Consider the following 18781-nt stretch of genomic DNA (forward strand, 5'->3'; position numbering starts at 1 on the left):
TGACTCACTTCCTTATAGTCAGGAGAGCCGCTGTGCTTTCAACAAGGATTTTAGAAAATAAATCCAACCAAGTTTGTACTCGACAGTCTCCTTCCTGTCTGTCAGCCCTGCTTGTTATCCTGTTAGCTGTGAATCAATGTGAACACAATTCATGTTGTTACACTTGGTTAAATCTTCGCGTGGCTGGGGTAGTCACACACCTTAGCAGCCCTTGAGGCCTCTCCAGTGTTATTAACCAGTGGGACTAGGGACAGTAACTTGTTTATAGTGGCTCTGTCTAAAACTGGAATGTTGTGGATTGTTAAAACACAAAAGTCTGCCTGTTGTATTCTGTCAAAACTTCTTGTAATATTCCTGAATTTCTCATTCTAACAGAGGTACAAGCTTGGGGTGCGTCTCTATTACAGAGTAATGGAGTCCATGCTAAAGTCGGTAAGTTTAGTATTGCTGTCTTAGTACTGGCAGTACCTCTAGAAATACTAAGAATATTCACAAGTTTGGTCTGGTTTATTTATTTCAGGAGGAAGAGCGCCTGTCAGTGCAGAATTTCAGGTACTTGCCCCTAACTTGTTATTGAAGTCTGCCATTTTCAGTCCTGGGACAAGTACTAATAACTTACTTTCTTTTCAGCAAACTTCTGAATGATAACACCTTCCACACGTCTCTTCTGGCATGTGCTGTTGAAGTTGTCATGGCTACATATGGCAGTAAGTTAAATCTAAAGTCCTTAATAGCATTGCTACTTATTGATAATTATTAACATCTCTTCTAATATATGAAATAGAGTAAATAGCAGAAAAACTGCCCAAAACACAAAAAGCAACTCACTAAAATGTCTGAGATAGCAATGATTTAATAAACACAAAAAGGAAAAACATCAAAAGTGAATGAATGAAGAATTTGTGATAATTTTAGTCTGTTTTCCCTTCAGGAAGTGCTTCACAGAGTGACAGTACCAATACTGAAACAGACTTGGCTTTCCCATGGATTCTCAATGTATTTGATTTAAAAGCTTTTGACTTCTACAAGGTGATCGAGAGCTTTATTAGGGCAGAACCCAGCCTAACACGGGAAATGATAAAGCATCTAGAACACTGTGAGCATCGAATTATGGAGTCTCTCGCCTGGCAATCTGTAAGTAACACTTCAAAGTAGAATTTGCCCTGGTATAATGTGCTTACCTAGAAACAAGGTCACACCCAGCTCTATAGAATAAGTTGTGGTCTTGCTGACATTTGGTTCTAGAAAAATAAATTAAAAGACCAAAACAGGATTAGTTTCAGCATGTCTTCTGGTTTTAGAAAAAGGAAGCATATTAGAGGAAGAAGTCAACATAGGTCTGCTGATTTACATGATTGTAACCCAGCATCATTTTACTAGTCTGGCACAAATCATAAGGGTAATACCCTTAACTGTGTTTTGGTACCAAAGTTGGCAATAAGCTCTATGCTTTTATTTGAAAGTTAATTTTTGCCCAGTTGCTACTCCCACTTTGGCAATAGGGCCTCATTTCTGAGCATCTGAATGTCTTATGTTTGTTAATAGTACTTAAAATACTGTTTTGCATTGTCCTTTGCACTTCAGTCACTTTGGTATTTTTGGATGCAGTTAAAATAAAATGCCGGAAGGTTGGGTTTGTTTTTTAGGCTGTACTTCAGTAAATCAAACATTTGTTTCTTTTCATTGTTTCTTACTTATAAACCAGAAAAAGCTATTTATGCTACAAAGCAGGAGACAGGTAATTTTGACCAGAGAGACATAAAGCAACCATTTTAGAACTGATCCCATATCTTTTAGTTCTGGAGAGGAAGGGATATTTTAAGAGGCAGACACTATTTTAAGAAATGTGCAAAAGATGTTTGGGAATTGTAACCTTAAGAGGACAAAAGATAGAGGTACAGATACCTGGGTTTGGCTCTCTAAAAGCAAGAAGTGGCTCCCGCTACCTTTTACAAACCAGCTTGAAGGCAGCATACTGGTCAGCAGTACACCATATCCACCAGTTTCTACCCAATAACTCAAAGAAGGCATGCACAATAGTCTAATTTAGACCTGGACTTTCAGACTAGAAAATCCAGAGAGTCGTGTTTTCAAAAATTATGGGCGTTGCAGGCTTTTGTGAAACAAACGATAATGGAATAATCCTGTGCTTGTCGATGACATTTGGGTGCTCTGCCTAAATGTATTTAATGTTTTGACTCTCTCTTCTTGAGTTTCTAGATGGACGTGTTTGGTACCATTTTGGGGTGGCTGATTTGAGTGTTGATAGCATAGAATAGTTCAGTTGGAAGGGGCCTGCAAAGATTACCTAGTGCCAGAGAAGGGTGTGGAGTGGAGCCCAGTGGAGGGGATTAAAAGAAACATACATGACACGTATCCAGGGGCCCTGCTGCTTCACTGACCTGTACATCACCTGGTCTGGATCTCCCCAGGCTCCAGATAGTGAGTGTCTCCTATTGCTGGAAGCTTGGCACCAGAGGGCACAGCAGGTTTCCCTTAAAAGCTGAGGGCAGCTGTGGCAGCCAGGACAGGCACCCTAAGATTCTGTGTTGGCCTCCATTGCCTCCTCTGGCTACCCACAAGGGGAGGAAGGGCTGTGGGCTGTAAATGGCAGAGTGCTCAGGAGAGGAGGAGTAGTGAAGCATTAACTGTGCTAAAATGTCTTGCTGAATCTTTGGGTCACTGTAGCAAAGGACCTGAAGCCCCACACAGAAATGTAAAGCCGTGAGTCCTCTAGTGCAGAAAAATCTATCCCTTCCTCACATCTGAATATTGGCTGGCTTTGCCTGAAAAGTTTAACTTATTAGAAACGGGAGAAAATACAGGATGACGCAAGAGGCTGTTGAGGAATCCCAGAAAGGCTTAGTTGGTGAACAAAAGAATGGTTTATTATATTTTGCAGTTCCTTATCTGGGTATTGCCTCTATGCAATGGTGTACAAGGTTTGCAAGTGTCTGCTTAATTAGCAATTCCCTCAAGAATGGGCAGGCAATTAGGGAAGTGTAGTTCATATCAGGAAATACCTCTGAACCTCCAAACACTTTGATAAAGGAGTAGAGAAAAGCCAGATGCCTTCTTACTCCTAAAGAATGTCTCACCATAAGTGGTTTATTTGGGTTAATTGTAAACAGTCCAAGAAAGATGGAATCTTAAGAAAGTTCAAGTGTCCTCATATGGTTAGAGACTGGTTTTGGTTTTTTTGGTATTTTTTTATTGGTTTTTCTTCCCTGCCCGTCCTCCTCCCCCCCAGAAAAAGAAGTGTTAAAATGAAGAAGAAAAGCATGGAATGAGTAAAACTTAGGCAAAAAAAACCCCAAAAGCACATCTAGCTTAGTAAATAAGACTATAAACTTCTGAAAAACATTTATTTAAGAATATTTGCTTAATGCAACTTTGATTTCCCCACTTACTTGCTATTTTTGTTTATTTTTGTTTAGTTCTTGTGTCCTGCACCCTCCCAGATAATGTTTCATTACAAGGCTTGTCTGCTTCAGTTTTTGCTCATTCTCCTGACTGCTTTAAAAAGTCTCAATGAGTTTAAAAATCTCAATGAGAGATTTAAAAGGTTTGAGCATTTTAATACCAAATAGCTTGAATTTATTGCAGTTTTACTTGTCACAGAGCTTTTGTGAGGAAAAATGCCTTGTATAATTTTTTTTTAAAAAAGTCTCAAATGCATCTGACTTTTACCTGGCTTGGGAAGATGCATCAAGTGAATGTAAAAGATTCTGGTTTTTACTGTTTTCTGAAAATAATATATTGCTCCTTAGCTGCTCATTGTGAATATGTTTATTGCTTTTGCATAGCTAGCTGATTTAGTCATCTGTGCTTTAGGAAGGAAATGAAACTTTTCTAGGTCATCCTTTCTTTTAACAACAACAACAAAAAAAGCATAGCTAGACAAAATAAAGGGTGGAAACCAGTTGAAGGTTCTTCTCAATAATTCTTCATTTTAAAAAGGAGCAAGTACATACTGACTAAATCATGTGAAAAGTACTTCCTTTTTCTTAAATCCTTATCAAACCCTGAATGTCCTATTTAACTATTCAAATATGCATCCATAAGATTATGATGCTTCCAGATGAAGATTATGTGGAGATCATCTTAGAATATATTAATAATGCTGCATAATTTTTATTTGCAAAATAGAAATACACTGTACAGTATTCTTTCTTTACTTCGAATCTGTGCTCACTTACAATATTTTGAGCACTATTTTGATTTCGTAACTTTAAAGGGAACTGAAATTACTTTAGACTCAAAGATGCTGAATAGCCTTTGCTTCGTTTTTGTAGTACTTACAGAAATATGATTTCATTTAGACCCTTCCATAGTTAAAAAATGTTTCCTATGAAAGGGCTAGCTTGTTACCTGCCAGCCTGGAAGTTCATTCACAGCCATTTCCATAATTCTATCAATTTGACCTCCCTTGTGGCCACCCAAAAAAGTAACTGTTTTGAATATCTCAAATGAAGGTTATGTGAACAAATTCCAGAATATCTGAATTTCTCTTAGAGAAAGCCCTGTCAACTGCCATGTCTCATCTTTGACTTGTTACTCTTTGCTGCAGTTTGGTAGGAATAAACAAGGAAGAACAGGTTTTCAGGCAAATAAATCAAACACAAAGTCTGTCAGTTTTCAATCTATTTTGAGTGAAATACGTGTAGGGTGTCTTTGGTTTTGTTGTGCCAGTAAATGCCTGTGGAGTATCTCTGTTGTACCTGAAAAGCAATCCAGCTGTATTCCCCTGCCTCTCAGCCTCCATTCTGCTCACAAGCTCTGAATGGGGAGGTACAAGCAAGGTGTTATGTTTTTCATGCTGCTGCTTAGAGAACGTGCTCCTTGCAAATGCCCTTCCACATGTGCAGTGTTGGCATAGAGAAAGGGTCTTGTTCTTCTGCCCTGGAGCTGCAGGCCAACCACAGCCTTGTCTGAAGGTAAAGCCAAGTTAGGGACAGAAGCACTCCCCACTTTCCTGGTTAGCTCTACAGACCACAGTGTTCTGTTGACTTGTTAGCTCATCCATGTGAGCACTAGGAGTATTCCAAGGGGTATTTCTCTTTGGACTGGAGTTTTAAAAGGTTGTGCGGTAGCTTTTGCTGTTAACAGGGATGAAGGTCAGCTGCATCACCACCTGCAACCATCCAACAGCTCAGAACATAATGTGAAGGTTCATTGTGGCAGGCTAAAGGGAATTCATTCACAGCCTGCTTTGGTCTGGTAACTTCTGCTGTGGTTTTCACATTTGTTTTTGTGTGAATAACTAACAGATGTGAAACTAAAGTGCAATGCATTGCACTGCAGCTGTTGACACTTTGCAGTCCTCTTTGGCTGTATTACTCTTTAATATGTGCTGTCCTAATTAGTGTTTTTATTTTTCTAAGGAGGGAAGAACACCAGTATTGATATATGTTGTGATTTGGAGTTGCAGTATGTTTTCAAGTTTTAATGACTGATGCAAGATAAAAATGGCTTCCTGAAGTTACTCCTCTTAATGGTTAAAATATGTGTAGAAGTAGACAAGTGTGCTTTGCTTTATTTATAAATTCTTTCATGTAGCATTGTCTAAACTGTGTTCCATAATGTTTCTCCTTTTTTTAGCTTCTTCTTTTCTGTGGTTTTTATTGTCCATTCAACATTTGCAATGAAATCTACAGTATCATTCTATCACACAGCATTGATTTAACATAACTCAATGTTTGCAATACATATTTGTCAACTAACTGTGTAGTCAGTGTTTATACTCATACCTCATCCCACACCAAAGACTTCTGTTGGTTTAAATTATGCAGCTCACTGCAACGGAAGTGCCTTCGTGCTCAAAACCACATATTCCCAAAGAATATATTATTGCATTAATATGACGAACTTGCTGAGCTGGAATAACAGCAGACCTACTTTGATCATGCATTAAGGAAAAAAAATTAAATAATATGCTTAAGATTTGCATAAAAAGCATTAGACAAATGCAGAGTAAAGCTATGAGCAGTTACAGATCAGCAAGTGCTCCTTAGTACTTCGGAATAGTACAGGCTGAGCTCTGCAGCCTCCTGGTCTTTGATTGTACAAGGACACAGTTATTGTGGAGTTCACTGTTCTCAAGTGCTTAGTGCCTGTTTCCTTGGATGTACAATTTCAAATTAGGTTACTGTGCTCCTTGTGAGGAGGAATTGAGCATCTAGAAAAGGGAGTTAATATATTTTCTTGTGGATTGTATCCTTCTCAGTAGGGATTTCTCTTAGATATGTCTGAAGTCCTACGGCTCCCCTGAAGGTAGGTGTCTACATGCAGTTTAAAATCCTCTTTGGTTTTGACATCTTAAGTGTTCCTTTTAAGAAGGTGAAATGGTTACACTGTTAACATTTGATACATTAGATTACTGGATAAGTGGTTTAGTGTTGTGTTAAAAGAATGAATCTAAAATCTTTTTGATAGGCAGCCAAGTAAGGCCAGGCAGCAAGGGCTGGGTATTTGGGGCTGAGTTTGTACTACTGGCCTTAAAGGGACAATGGTTTGGCCTTAAGTATTTCCCCACAGTCATTGGAGTGTTTCCTTGGTAACGTGTTCCCTGGCCTGTTCTGGCGTTTGTCAGCTCTCCTCTGGACAATGCCTAGGCAAGATTTGGGGATGATGCAGCTCAGGGGCTATTTTCAGCTGCTGGTACGGATTAGCAGTAGAGAATGTGTAGTTATGTGGGTGCAAGCTGTGCTTTGCCACTTGCCCTTGAGGCCTCAGGACAGGCTGAGGCTCGCTGTGTTACCAGCCTCAGATGCAGTCATGGGTTCAACCATGAGTGACTCCAGCGCTGGCAAATGAGTCACGCGTTCTGTGCTCTCTTCCCTCTGGGCTGCAGGACTTGTGCACTTTTCTGCATCTGGCTCCTCTTGGGAAAGCTAGTCTTATGTCTGGCATACTCCTTTCATGCCTGCTAAATTTTGCCTTGCCTCAGATATAGGAATACCTAATTTGTGAATGGGGGACAGCCTTAGGCACAAAAAAAGCGCTGAGCATGTCCAGAATGACAACATCTGCAAGCATGCTCACTGGCAGGATGCAATCTACTGAGGGAGCTTCACTGGTCTAAAGACAGGCACCTAAGGAGTTGCAGGCCTCAGATTGCTCATGCAGACATCACTCATGTCTTGTGGGTTTCTGGATTTTAGGCACCTAGTATCTTGTCTCAGCTTGGAAGTTGCAATGGGCAACTTATATTTGTAATATGGAGTTTTCTAGGGATTTTTTTGCAGGGGACAAAATATACTAAGGGTCACCAAAGAATGGCTTGAAATGTGCTCACCACCCTCCTTTTGACGAAGTTACATTAGGAGTATGCAGCTTTAACCTTCAACAAGGAACTGAGAACATATTTGAGGTTTTCTGTCTGTACATACTAAATATATTTCTGCTTGCATCATGAGTGTGTTCCAGAAACACACAGTTGTGGGGTAGGAGAGGTCACGACCACCACTGCTCCTTGGCGTGATTGTGCCAAGGGCTCATATGATTCTGTTGCATGTGCTTTAAGTTTTTAAGGTTATGACATTTCAGTTGTCACAGCTGTGGCTGGAAAACCTTCTGTGATTTTTGCCTTTATCATACAGGGCACGTTTTTAGGAGTATGTAAGATGATTGCTTTTTGGGTATTTGTGAAAATACCACATAGTGTAATAGAAATATATGACTTTATTTATGTTTATATGCTTTTTTATTTTAGCTATATATATACACACACACACTCTTTAATAAATGCTTAAATAAAATATGTAAGAGTGTTTATTCCATGCCTTTCTAGTACTCCTGAAGAGTTTCCTTTAATGAAAACCATGCTGTGCTTTTTGAGGGTTGGAACTTTTATCTGCCTTAACAGCTGAAGGCAAATTGAAAAACCAGGAAGAATAGTGAATTATAGTCTTCACTGTCTCTCCCATCACTTTGAACATCTTCCCTGCCACTCCTATTTATCGTGAAGATGACTCAAGCTGTTATTCATGCTTGGGTGTTACCATTTGAGCGAATCCTCCAGGCTACTGGAATAGAAGCCAGAACATTTAAAGCCGAGGTCCTGTGTTTCCTGCTTTTGTCTGTGTTGACAGTGTGTTCACTTCTTGGTAGGCACTCACAAAATGTACAAAGCACTCACTAGGACTGGAGGATTTTGGTTTTGTTTGCAGTGTTAACAGGTTTATCTGTTGCAGGTATACCAAGTCAGCCCAACCCTTAAGATGCTCTTGCTTCAAGTACAAACACGACCAAAGGGATTACCTAAGACACAGCAACTATGCAGAGTTTTCATTCTGTGACATTTAGATGCTGTTCTTGATTAAGAATTTTAAGCTTTTTCGTACTGTATCTACTACTTTAAGGTATAGAGTTTCTCTAATTAGGGGGATATAAATCCTACTTCTATAACTTAGATGTTTAGGTATCCGCTGTACTTGAGACAGAGGTGTACTTCCAGGAAGCAGTTCATTCTATTTATTTTAAATAGGTATTTTACAATGGGATTGTTCCCTTTCCACTGTCATCTGTCTCAATGACAAACCTAAACTAGATCCATAGTGTTTGTTAATGTTAGTAGGATCAAATCATATGATTAATTCTACTTTTCAAAACTGTGCTTCCCCCTTCCTTAAGCATGAAAGGGAGATTAGCAAAAGGTAGTTGTGTAATTATGCCTGGGTTTGCTTTAGGTGGCTGCTTGTGCTGTATATCTTGCTGTAGTCGCTGGTGTGTTTTCATATGGGGTCATGTACCCAGGCTGTGTCAGGATCTCTAGTTATAGATTTACAGCTGTGACAGGGAGCTGGGATTTATAGGTGCTCAATGGACCTGCCAGCTCTGTTAGTGCATCATAAAGACATCTTTCTTGTCTGTACACTAGTACCAAGTCCAGATTTAGTCACACAAATAAGTCTGCATTAACGTGATAGACTTTAGTCTGTTTTTCTCTAAGGTCGTCTGATTATAAATAACAAGGAATGGTGAAATAGTTTTCTAGGAATCTTTGCTTTTCAAGTTGATGAGGTTTTAAAAAAATTTTAAGTTTTTAAAATGTTTCTAGGTAGTTTGAACTTCAGCCTTTCATCCTGCAATGCTGCTATATCTGCATTGTAAATAATTTGTAGGAATGTTTAAAGATTGTCTTTGAGGAAAAAGTATATTAGAATTCAAGGAGGTATCCTGGCAGTTCTTCAGTTTTGTAAAATCTTGCTGAATTGTGGCAATTTTGGTGTGACTGTCTCCTTAAATACAAAAGTAAATAAAGCTTGGGTTAAGTTCTGTGGCTGTATCCCTGCTGCTCCTTCCTTGGATGGAACTGTGCTCTCCAACTCCATAGTTTTATGGATCTCTGTAGTGAAGCTGGTGAAATGAATAGAATGAAGTTTTGTTTTGGATTTTGGGGTTTTGTCGTTGGTTGGCTGGTTTTGTTTTTGTTTTGGTCTGGCTTATTTTATCTGAGCCAAGTCCTGAGTAACTGCCACAACCTTTTATTACTCTTTGTTTCCTTATTGCTCTGTCATTTGATTCACTCTCTCAGTAACCTTTCTATGGAAGATAAAATTAGTTTGTTAAGAAGCAAAGTGGGTGCCAAGCAAACAGTTTAATGGGGACGTTTGGAGCTTTTTTCCCAGCTGTGTGTTCAATTTTCAAGCTCTTAAGATGATACTAGTATACTAGTATTGTCAAACTGTCTAATTATATATTATTGGAAGATGTTTTTGTTTTTTTTCTTGTTGCACTTTCTTTAAGTTACTGCATGCGTAAAAGCTTGGGGTTTGACTTTCTTTTTTGAAAGCCAAATAAGTGTTTTCATGCCTGCTTTTATACAGTGTAAATATACAGCATTTCAGTTATGTGTTTTTATCACTATCTTACAGTACCTTTCCAGTAATAAAAAGCTCTTGTGGGGGATGTGGATGCCTCTGTTCACAGTAGTAGGGCAGGCATAGTGTTCATCATCCTCCAGAAAGGTAATCCCTCTAGGTTTGGTGGAAGCTTTTCCTTTGGGTTGGGTTTGCCTGTCAGAATGGGGTAGGTGCAGGCTGGTAAGTGCCTGTAGCACAGCTGAGTGTGGAGCCTCTGCAGCTGCATCCCTGGTGTTCTCTTGAGCCCCTGAGCAGAGGCTGGAGGCTCACCCAGGTAGACTCTGCCTGCTCTGAACTTGGCTGGGGCACGTCCCTGGGCTGCCAGCACCCTGTGCTTTCCCTCTGGGAGTCACCCTGCCCACAACAGAGCCTGTGCTTGGCACGCTCTCTGTGTGCCTGTTGCACCTTCCAGCAGCTGCAAGGAACTCACAGATCTTATCTGGACAGCAGTCTGTACTGATTTTTTTTATTATTATTATTTTTATTTTGCATTTGCTATCCAGGGGAGTGTGTGAAATACAATGACATGCAGTATATGTGGTAAACTTTCATTCACGTGTAAGAAGTGTGAAATAACTTCAGTAGACCTGCAATTTTCGGATCTGATTTCATTGATGAAACATATTTTTGTTAGGTTAAAAAGGTAGATATTTCGGTACCTGCTTCACAATTAGTATTCTCAGTTTTGTCTATGTTTTACTGTGTACATAATAAACTTTTCCAGTTGACTTCCTTTCATAAAGCAGGGGTATTTGCAGAATTAATCTGAAATGCAGAGTTAACCTAGCCACAGTTGTTTCCACGTGAGGTAGACTTAATATTATTCCCAAGATGGCTACGTTAATTTTGGGTGCCTCCTGTTGCTAGCATTGTTATTTAAGAATTTTGTTCTTTAAGGCAGGAACTCACTGTTTAAAAAAGATAGAGTATGGGGAAATATTAAACGTATATGTGTGCAAAAATATTCTTTTTATCTTATCATAAAAGGGTTAGAACATCTTTCTAGAGGCCTTCCTTTGTCATTGCTTGTGGTTTGATGCCCAGGTTTAAACTATAGAAATTTTGCCTCTTCTTATTGCTGGGCAGCTTTTAGTTCTGATAGAGCTAGAGTGGGCAGACTTCTTAAGTATGAAAAAAGAATTATTTAAAATCTAAATTCTCAGCTCTGGAACTTTTAGTTTTCCAACAATGCAGTAGGTTTTATAAAAGACCAGAAAATGTGTGAAGGGTTCTTTTTGTTTGTTTTAATGGTTTTGTGGTAAGTTCAGTCTTCTTACGGGAAGAGCTGGGCTTGCATTATAAGCAGCTGTATAACAGGAACTGGCAGGGAGTGAGGTGATAAATATGAAAGGCTTCAGTATCAAACCAGAATTGTCAAAGTAAACCTTCTCCATTCAGCTTCTTGCAGAAGTATTAGACTGTGCAAGTGTGGCTTTCTGAATTTGGTTCATCTTAAGTGAACCCTGTTGAGTATGTTCTGTAAATGTGCTAATGCAGTGAGAGTTGCATTTGTACAATGTTTTCAATATTCTGGTAAGTGGATAACAAATGCAGCCCACGCATTTCTGTCTTCTAGATTTAGAATAATTCTGATTTACATTTTGCCTTAGCTTTTGAAATGTATCCTCTTTCATTTTGTCAGTGGTGCTCAAATGCCAGAAACCCTGCAGTCTAAATTATAATAGTGTAGCAAAAAAGGGAACTTGTTAGGATTCACAGGTCTGCATAGATGCAAGAACCTTGTAATATTACAGCTGGAAAAGTATGAACAAGTTGCTTTTCATTGATAAAACTCTCAGAAAATAACTTTAAAGAATAAAAAAGGCTAGAGAATACTGTGCTCAGATGGGATTTTCAAAATTACCTGTCTCAAAGTGAACTTCACTGGGTTCTCTGATTTTAGCTGAGTTCTTTGTGTAATTCTAGAAGTCTCATCTTTGGTTATGATGGTGCTTGAAATTACAAGTGAAAATCACTTTCTCATTTGCAAGAGATGGTGGAAGACTGTCTGATCAGGAGTGATATGGAAAGATTGAATGACAATCTACTGCTCCCTGCCTCTTTCCGAAGAAATTAGAGGGGCACTAATAAGAATGTTTGGGTTTCTTAGTTTTGTTCCCCCTGTGCACACACAAAGTGAAAGCTTTCTGAAATGAAAACATGAACGTTAAAAACGTTACACACATTTACAGGAAGACAGAACAAGCTCAGAGAAGAAAAATTTTTGCTGAACACACTATTATATCTGACCCAGAAAGTCGTCCTGAGATGTGACTGATGAAGTGGGACAGTACTTGAGAAAGTCTTGTGTGCTTCTCCTACTGTTATCTTGTTCCCCAGGCATCCAGCCTTGTCTGCCGTTGGAGTCCGGATTGTAGATTAGCTGCATGTTTGGGGTCTGATCAGTACAGCCATTCTTATCTCTTACCTGGTCTCAAGAGCTATTTTTCAATTTTTGCATTTCTGTGACTGAAGTTACTTTCTTAAGAAATAAAAGCTTGGAGGTTGATTTCAGTTAAGGATTCCTTACCTGCCTGAAGTAATTTCTATAGGGATTTTTTACACACTTTTAGATGAAAAATATGAAGACATATTTGACTAGGTATTGGTATTTCTTTGAATGTAAAAGACTTGTATATTGAAGCGAAAAAAATTTCCTGGAATTCTTGCAAAATGCCATGAGTTAAACCTTCAAGCTGAATACTAAAAGTATAAAAACAGGACGTCTTTTGAAGTAATGATATGTTCAGGTAAATCTGAGGTGTTTATAGTAAATTTTTATTTCTTGTCTTGTAAAACTGCTGGTTAATTAACTAGTTATCAGTATCTACCTGCCTTGATTTACATGAAAAACATGCTTGGAAGCAATTAAATTTGCCCTGCTTTTATTTTTATAGGAAGTGTGTATTTTCTGCACTCTTGTAGTTGAAGAAGCCACACTACAAAGAACAATTTTTAAAGTTTTGATCCTACAGCTGAACTCCTAGCTATCCCTGGGTCGGTATATGAGTAAAAATAATGCACTTTTAGGAAGTACTGGTTGCAACGCATTCAGATCCTCAGAAGCTCTGACAATGTAAGCCTTTTTTTATTTGGAATGTCTTGGCATGACTTAAGGGAATGTAACTTCTCATCTAGATTTTACATTTAAATTTTGTCATAAGACCTTAACCAGAGAGACAGAAGAATTGGTATCAAAGTCAAGAGCAGAGAGAGGGAGTGCATCTGTTGAGGAATCGACCTGAAAGCATTGCTCCATCCACAGCTCTCCAGGGTGATCTTGTTGCAGAACCAGAAAAGGCAGAGAGAACCTCATCCAGTCCTGAATAGCTGGTACCCTGTCTTTATATCAGCTCATTGTGGGAGGTACAGTTTTACTCCCTCTCTTCTGAATCAATCAGATCAGGAATTTTTCAAGTAATGGTCTGATGCTCAGCATTACAGATTATGCTTTTTGACTGTGTTGGGTTTTTTCATTAGGGTATCTGTTGTGGGGGTTTTATTTATTTTTTTCCCCTGTGGAAGAGTGAAAATGTTTAATAATAAAGCCCAGGAAGTTTCCTCAGATGGCTTCTGGATACTGAGCTATTAACTGATGAGAAAGCTATTGTACTGTTGTACTGTGCTCTTTCAAAAAATAGAAGCTGCTGCCCTGGAGAGTGAGTGCAAAGCAGAGAGAGCTACTGTCTGTGCTTCTCCAGGCTACTTGAGATAATACACCAAGGAAAGTTTGGTTTAAAGAGGAGCATTCATATATGGGGCTTTTTCTGCTTGTTCTGCTTTTAAGTCAGTGATGGGTTTCTGGTTTTCCCCTGCAGTTTTGTAATCTCAGAAAAAGCAGGTTCTGTTTAGCAGGGTGAGGCTCTGGGTGCCGACTGCTGTAGGGCAGAGTGGTGTTGCTGAAGAAGTTGTCACTCAATTGAGGAAGGGCCTTGACAAGCTCGGGGGAGTAGGACCCTGGAAACAAAGCCCAGCAGTGACATTAGGGGCTTCTGGCTCAGCTTGCTTGGAGGGAGGCTGATATTAAACGCACCCTTAGAGACCTAGAGAGAGGCATTGAGACTTTAGAGATGTGTATCTGGTTTTTGGAGTTTGGATTTGTCGGTGGCATGTGGAAAACAGAGAATTTCTACTCATGCCAAGGGTTTTGTGCATTTCTTTGAAGTTGGATACGATTCAGAAGAGTTTAGGATTCCCAACAAAGATCATTGCTTATTTCAGGTGTTATGAAGACATTTTTATCTATGCTATCTTTGTAGCTTAAGCCTATACTATTTGAATTTTCCTTTCATAAATTATGTGGATAGAGATTGAAAATGTTTTTAATTTTCAATTTTTGAAATTGAAATCTAAATTAAAAATTCCACCAACACTAGTTCCTACCAGTCATTGGGTAACTCAGTTTCCCAATAGTAGGAGGCAATGTATGGTTGATTTATAATAATTAAACAGAAGCTTTGCATAGGGAAGTAAATTCATCCAGATAACAACGTATCATATAGTTTGATGGCTCAATATGCATTTTTAACAACAAATTGATTCACTCCTCTGTATACAGCCCTGGTGTAAAAATGTCTCAGTGTTGTATGTGTGTTGCAGCTGACTGCCCTAAATCTTAAGTGCAGATTTGTTTAGACTCAGTTCCTATTCTTGACTCCATTGTTTTTGGGGAGGAAAAAACAACACTTATTTTACCTTTTAAATTTTATTTTATTTTACAGTGATGTTAAATTAATTCTGAGGAAAATGTACACAGTGTTCTTGTAGCTGGGAAACATATATAGCAGGATGTTTTAAAGCAATTTCGTCCATGTATTCCTGTTTGTAACAGTGATATAATGTAGATTCCTCCTTTTACATGGTGCTGACTTTTCAAAGTGTCTTTTGCCAGCACTAGACCCAAGTACTTTATTTTTATACTTTTTAAAGTTTGAAAGAAAATAGCATTTGAATTTTTAAATGCTCATGTTAAAATTATTTCTAGGACACAAAAATTGAGAGGAAGTTGCACTCCAAAATTAGTGCATCTTGAATTTCTTTATGGGACACCAAATAGTTTCCTGGAAGAAATAATCAACTTGATGCACATGTTTATTTCTAGTTAGAAAAGGTCTTGTTTTTCTAAGAAACTGTGCTTTGAGATCAAATTAACTTACTCAGAGGATGTTACTTTCCTCGAAAGTCATTCTGAGTTTAAGAACTCCTCACAAGACTTTATTAAAGTGTTACTGTACCTAAAGCATTAACTTCAGTCATCACAAGTTACTTTGTTTTAATCACACAGGCTTCTGAGAGAGAGGTGAGAAGAAAAACCAGTTTGTCTGACATTTCCAAATGCTCTAAACTACCAGGAGACTTAATTGCTTTATGGGGGCCAGGCTTGTAGAGAGAGCATGTATTTTTATCAGATAAACCTGGGAGGAACAAAGTTTTTGTAACCCACTGATTGAAGCCTCCTGTGAACATAATGGTCCCTAAGAAGGAAGGTGCTGGGGAAAAAGGCGGTAGGGGACGAGTAAGAGAGACAAGAGGAAGCTGGAGAAGACGGTAGCTGAAGTGATCTGACAGTATGGGGCAATTTTCCTGCAATGTAGAGCAGGTAGCTTCACCCCCATCCTCAGTAACTTGGAAACTGATACCATTATTGAACTGAGCAACTGTTCTAACTTCAGGAAGGAAAAACAATCTACTGTGTTTGACTTGACAAACAGACTTTGGACTTTGGTTAACCTCTAAACCCCAGAGTTCATTTCTAACATACAGTGTCTCAGAACAGACCTTTGACATAGATTTTTAAAATACTTTCTATGTGTGCTATTATTCTTAGCACTTTTACAGCCTTGTAATAAACTTTTCAGATGTGAAGGAAGCACAGCCTTTACATTTAAGAATATATGTCCACAGCTGAAGAAATGTGCAGGCTTCTAATTCCAGTTTAGTCCCAATAGTCTTTTAATATAGTTTATATTGTAGAGTCACTATCAAATATTTTCATTTTTATGGTCTGAAGGCTGTGTTGAATGAAGCTTTCTGAAACTGGCCTTTCAGAGAATCTGACATCCCGTGGTCTGGTGGACCGGTTCTTTTTTATGGAATTTTGAATGGTATCTGATGTGAAGTAATAGACTATGGGGTCAAAACAGCAGTTTGAAACAGCGATGCACAGAGTGATGGGGTACATAGTCCTGACTGCAGCCACCATCGAGCAATTGACCCAGGTCTGTGTTCTCATAAGGGAGTAAAGTATTAAGGTAATGTTGTAAGGCACAAAGCAGAAGCAGAATATCACCAAATGGACAAATATCATTTTGAGTACCTTTTTCTTGCTTACTTTATTCCGGCTTAACGTGAGTGGTTTATTCAAAGTCCGTAGGACCATGGTGGAGCAGGTCACATTCAGGATGAGCGGGATAAAGAACCCAACGGTTTCAATGAAGATAACAATCCGGGATAGGTAGGTTTTCCACGTGTCCTCCGAAAAGTTTTCAAAGCACGTCCTTTGCTCCGTGTTGTTCCGGCGGTTTGTGGACTGGAAAAAGCTTGCTGGTGTGCTGCCTGCTAGCACGGTTATCCACACTGCAACACAGACGATCTTTGCGTTCCTTTTGGTCCGGAGAGTCTTGGATCGGAAGGGGTGTACTATAGCTAAAAAGCGATCCACACTGATGCAAGTCAGAAACAAAATGCTCCCATACATATTTGTGTAAAAGAGAGTGACAGAAATCTTGCAGAGAATGTCTCCAAATGGCCAGTTTCTGGTTACAAAGTAATAAATCCTGAAGGGTAATGTAAACACGAAAAGCAGATCCGATATGGCCAAGTTAAGCATGTAAGTTGTAGTCTCGTTTCGCACTTTTAAAGTACAAGTGAAAATGTAGATCGCTACACAGTTCGCTATGAGGCCAAGAACAAACACCATGCTAAAGATACACCCATACAAAGTATATTTAAAGGAGTCCTCAGTGGAACAATTAGAGCTTACCATTATAATGATATGTTAGAAATTCCTGTGATTTGGAGTTTTCTCTGGTATCTTTATTGCAACTTTTTTGAAATTCCAGAAGAATTGCAGGTCAGATGTATTTGAATGGTGTGCTTGGGCAAGTTTGTTATGCTGTGGAGCTTCGGGGAAGGAAGGGGAGCTCTGTGGCAGGGGAGTACATCTCCAGCAGAAATCACCAGGAAATCTCTCTTCTCTGCTGAGTGCTATTTGTAATCACATAGCCAGTCTGCAAAAGTCAGAAAATGCATCATTTCTGGCAGCTGAGGTCACTCCAAAGCTTGCTTACTTCCATTTCCCACCTCGATTCAATGAAGCCATTGTAGGACTTTCTGCCTTACTCTTGGCTGCAGACTGTGATGGCGAAGCCTTGTCCATCTGAATGTACTGGGAGCGAGTGCCTTAGGGAACGATTTCTTGGACGCTGCGGAGTGTCGGCGCTTGCATTTCCCCCTCTCCCTTTCTGTACAAGTCTGTCGGCTCGCTGGCTGGCCCCATGGGGCGGGAAGCAGAAGGGAGCTGCTTGCCAGGGCAGAAACCGAATTCCAGAGCGTGTTTGTTCCTGCAGCCCACAGCCCTCGGCAGCTCTTGCCAGCCCAGCTCCTTCTGGAGAGCAGAGCAGAGCTCCCAGGCAATTTTGTAGTGTGACATCACAGGAAGAAGAGGCCGGGCGCGGAAGAATGATTTCAGTTTGTTTGCCTTCCCCTGTCTCTGCTGTACCTTGCAGATGTAACAGCTGCCTCTTAACTCTTTCCGTGCTCCCTGAGAGGTCCTTTGTCAATGTTGCTGGGGTCTGGAAACCTTTCTCTTCAGTTATGACCAGACTTGGCAGTGTCTAAATAACTCTCATGTCCTTAAGTTCCTGTTTTTCTTTGGAGATAGTAATTGTGTGCTTTTATATAGGATTGAAGTAACATTGTGCCTTTTGTTAATAGCTTTGCTTGTAATAGAGAACACATTAATCACCAGAAATCAGCTGAGTAGTTCTGTTTAAATTCCCCCAATACACCAGCAAAAACCTCAAGAGATAAAAAGTAACACTGATAGATAATTAAATAATTGCACCAAATAATCACTGAAAAAGAGAGGGCTGCTCCTGCATATTCATAGGACTGAGATGTGTTGCAGGGAGAAGAATTTTTTTAAAACTTGTTCCGTATTAGAAGGCATACCCCAAGTTTTATTTTTAATCAGAAAGGTGGTTCTTTTTTTTTTTTTTTTTAAATACTCTGGTGGTTTTTTTGAAATGTTGTGAGGCAGAAAGCATTTTCTTGAATATATAAGCAGAGAATTAATACAACAAAATGCATTTAGTGTACTGTGCAGTTGGTTCTGGTAATTTCAACAGGGACAGTTACCACATATGCACAAAATACTCCCATTAGTCACTGATAATTGAAACAAAAACATGTTGTAACTAATTACATTGTTAAGTAAATATTAAAAAAAAAGCAGCTCTTACTGCCTTTAGGGGCAAATATGAGATAAATCTCAGTTTAGACAGGCTCATTTATTAAATAACAACTTGGATAGACTCACTTCTGGCATGAAATCCAGTCTATTTCTAAGTCTTAGAATAACAAATCTCTTCATATCTGGCTGGGTGGCATGGTTCTTTTGAGCTGTATTTTAATCACTTACACCTAAGCAAGGCTCTGGGCAAAACCTTTCTAGTCTGCTGTGAAGGAGAGCACTTCACAGGCTTTTGGCACAGTTTCTTAACGTAGGGTATGTCAGACGAAATTCAGAAACATGCAAAAGTGGGTCTTGCTTATTTTATTTCAAGTTTTCTTTATAGTCTTCTGTGAAACATTTTCACCTTGATTTTGAGGTGAAATCAAGCAGCTTAACTTCAACAGGCTATAACCACAAGAAACGTTTTTGGCTATTGAAATTCGTGCTTAAATGTAAAGCA

General features: G+C 39.2%; 2 protein-coding genes across 2 annotated transcripts in view; one reads left to right on the top strand and one right to left on the bottom strand.

Moving 5' to 3' along the window:
• RB1 (RB transcriptional corepressor 1) overlaps window positions 1-18781 on the top strand; it is a gene marked incomplete at its 5' end in the record, with an annotated part of 70275 nt that overhangs the window by 25584 nt on the left and 25910 nt on the right. The window contains 4 exons of the mRNA XM_083855877.1: window positions 376-432; window positions 521-552; window positions 631-707; window positions 932-1134. Of these exons, the coding sequence (XP_083712003.1) occupies window positions 376-432; window positions 521-552; window positions 631-707; window positions 932-1134 (369 nt within the window). The remainder of the gene's footprint in view (window positions 1-375; window positions 433-520; window positions 553-630; window positions 708-931; window positions 1135-18781) is intronic.
• LPAR6 (lysophosphatidic acid receptor 6) lies at window positions 14570-17492 on the bottom strand. The gene has a single exon (XM_083855878.1). The coding sequence runs from the start codon at window positions 16849-16851 to the stop codon at window positions 15829-15831; it is 1023 nt and encodes a 340-aa protein (XP_083712004.1). The 5' UTR covers window positions 16852-17492; the 3' UTR covers window positions 14570-15828.

This window comes from Zosterops lateralis (assembly GCF_965231275.1).
Source record: "Zosterops lateralis genome assembly, chromosome: 2".
Classification (NCBI taxonomy): domain Eukaryota; kingdom Metazoa; phylum Chordata; class Aves; order Passeriformes; family Zosteropidae; genus Zosterops; species Zosterops lateralis.

Excerpts from the sequence above, each read along its gene's own strand:
- LPAR6 (XM_083855878.1), bottom strand. The coding sequence starts at position 16,851 with ATGGTAAGCTCTAATTGTTCCACTGAGGACTCCTTTAAATATACTTTG.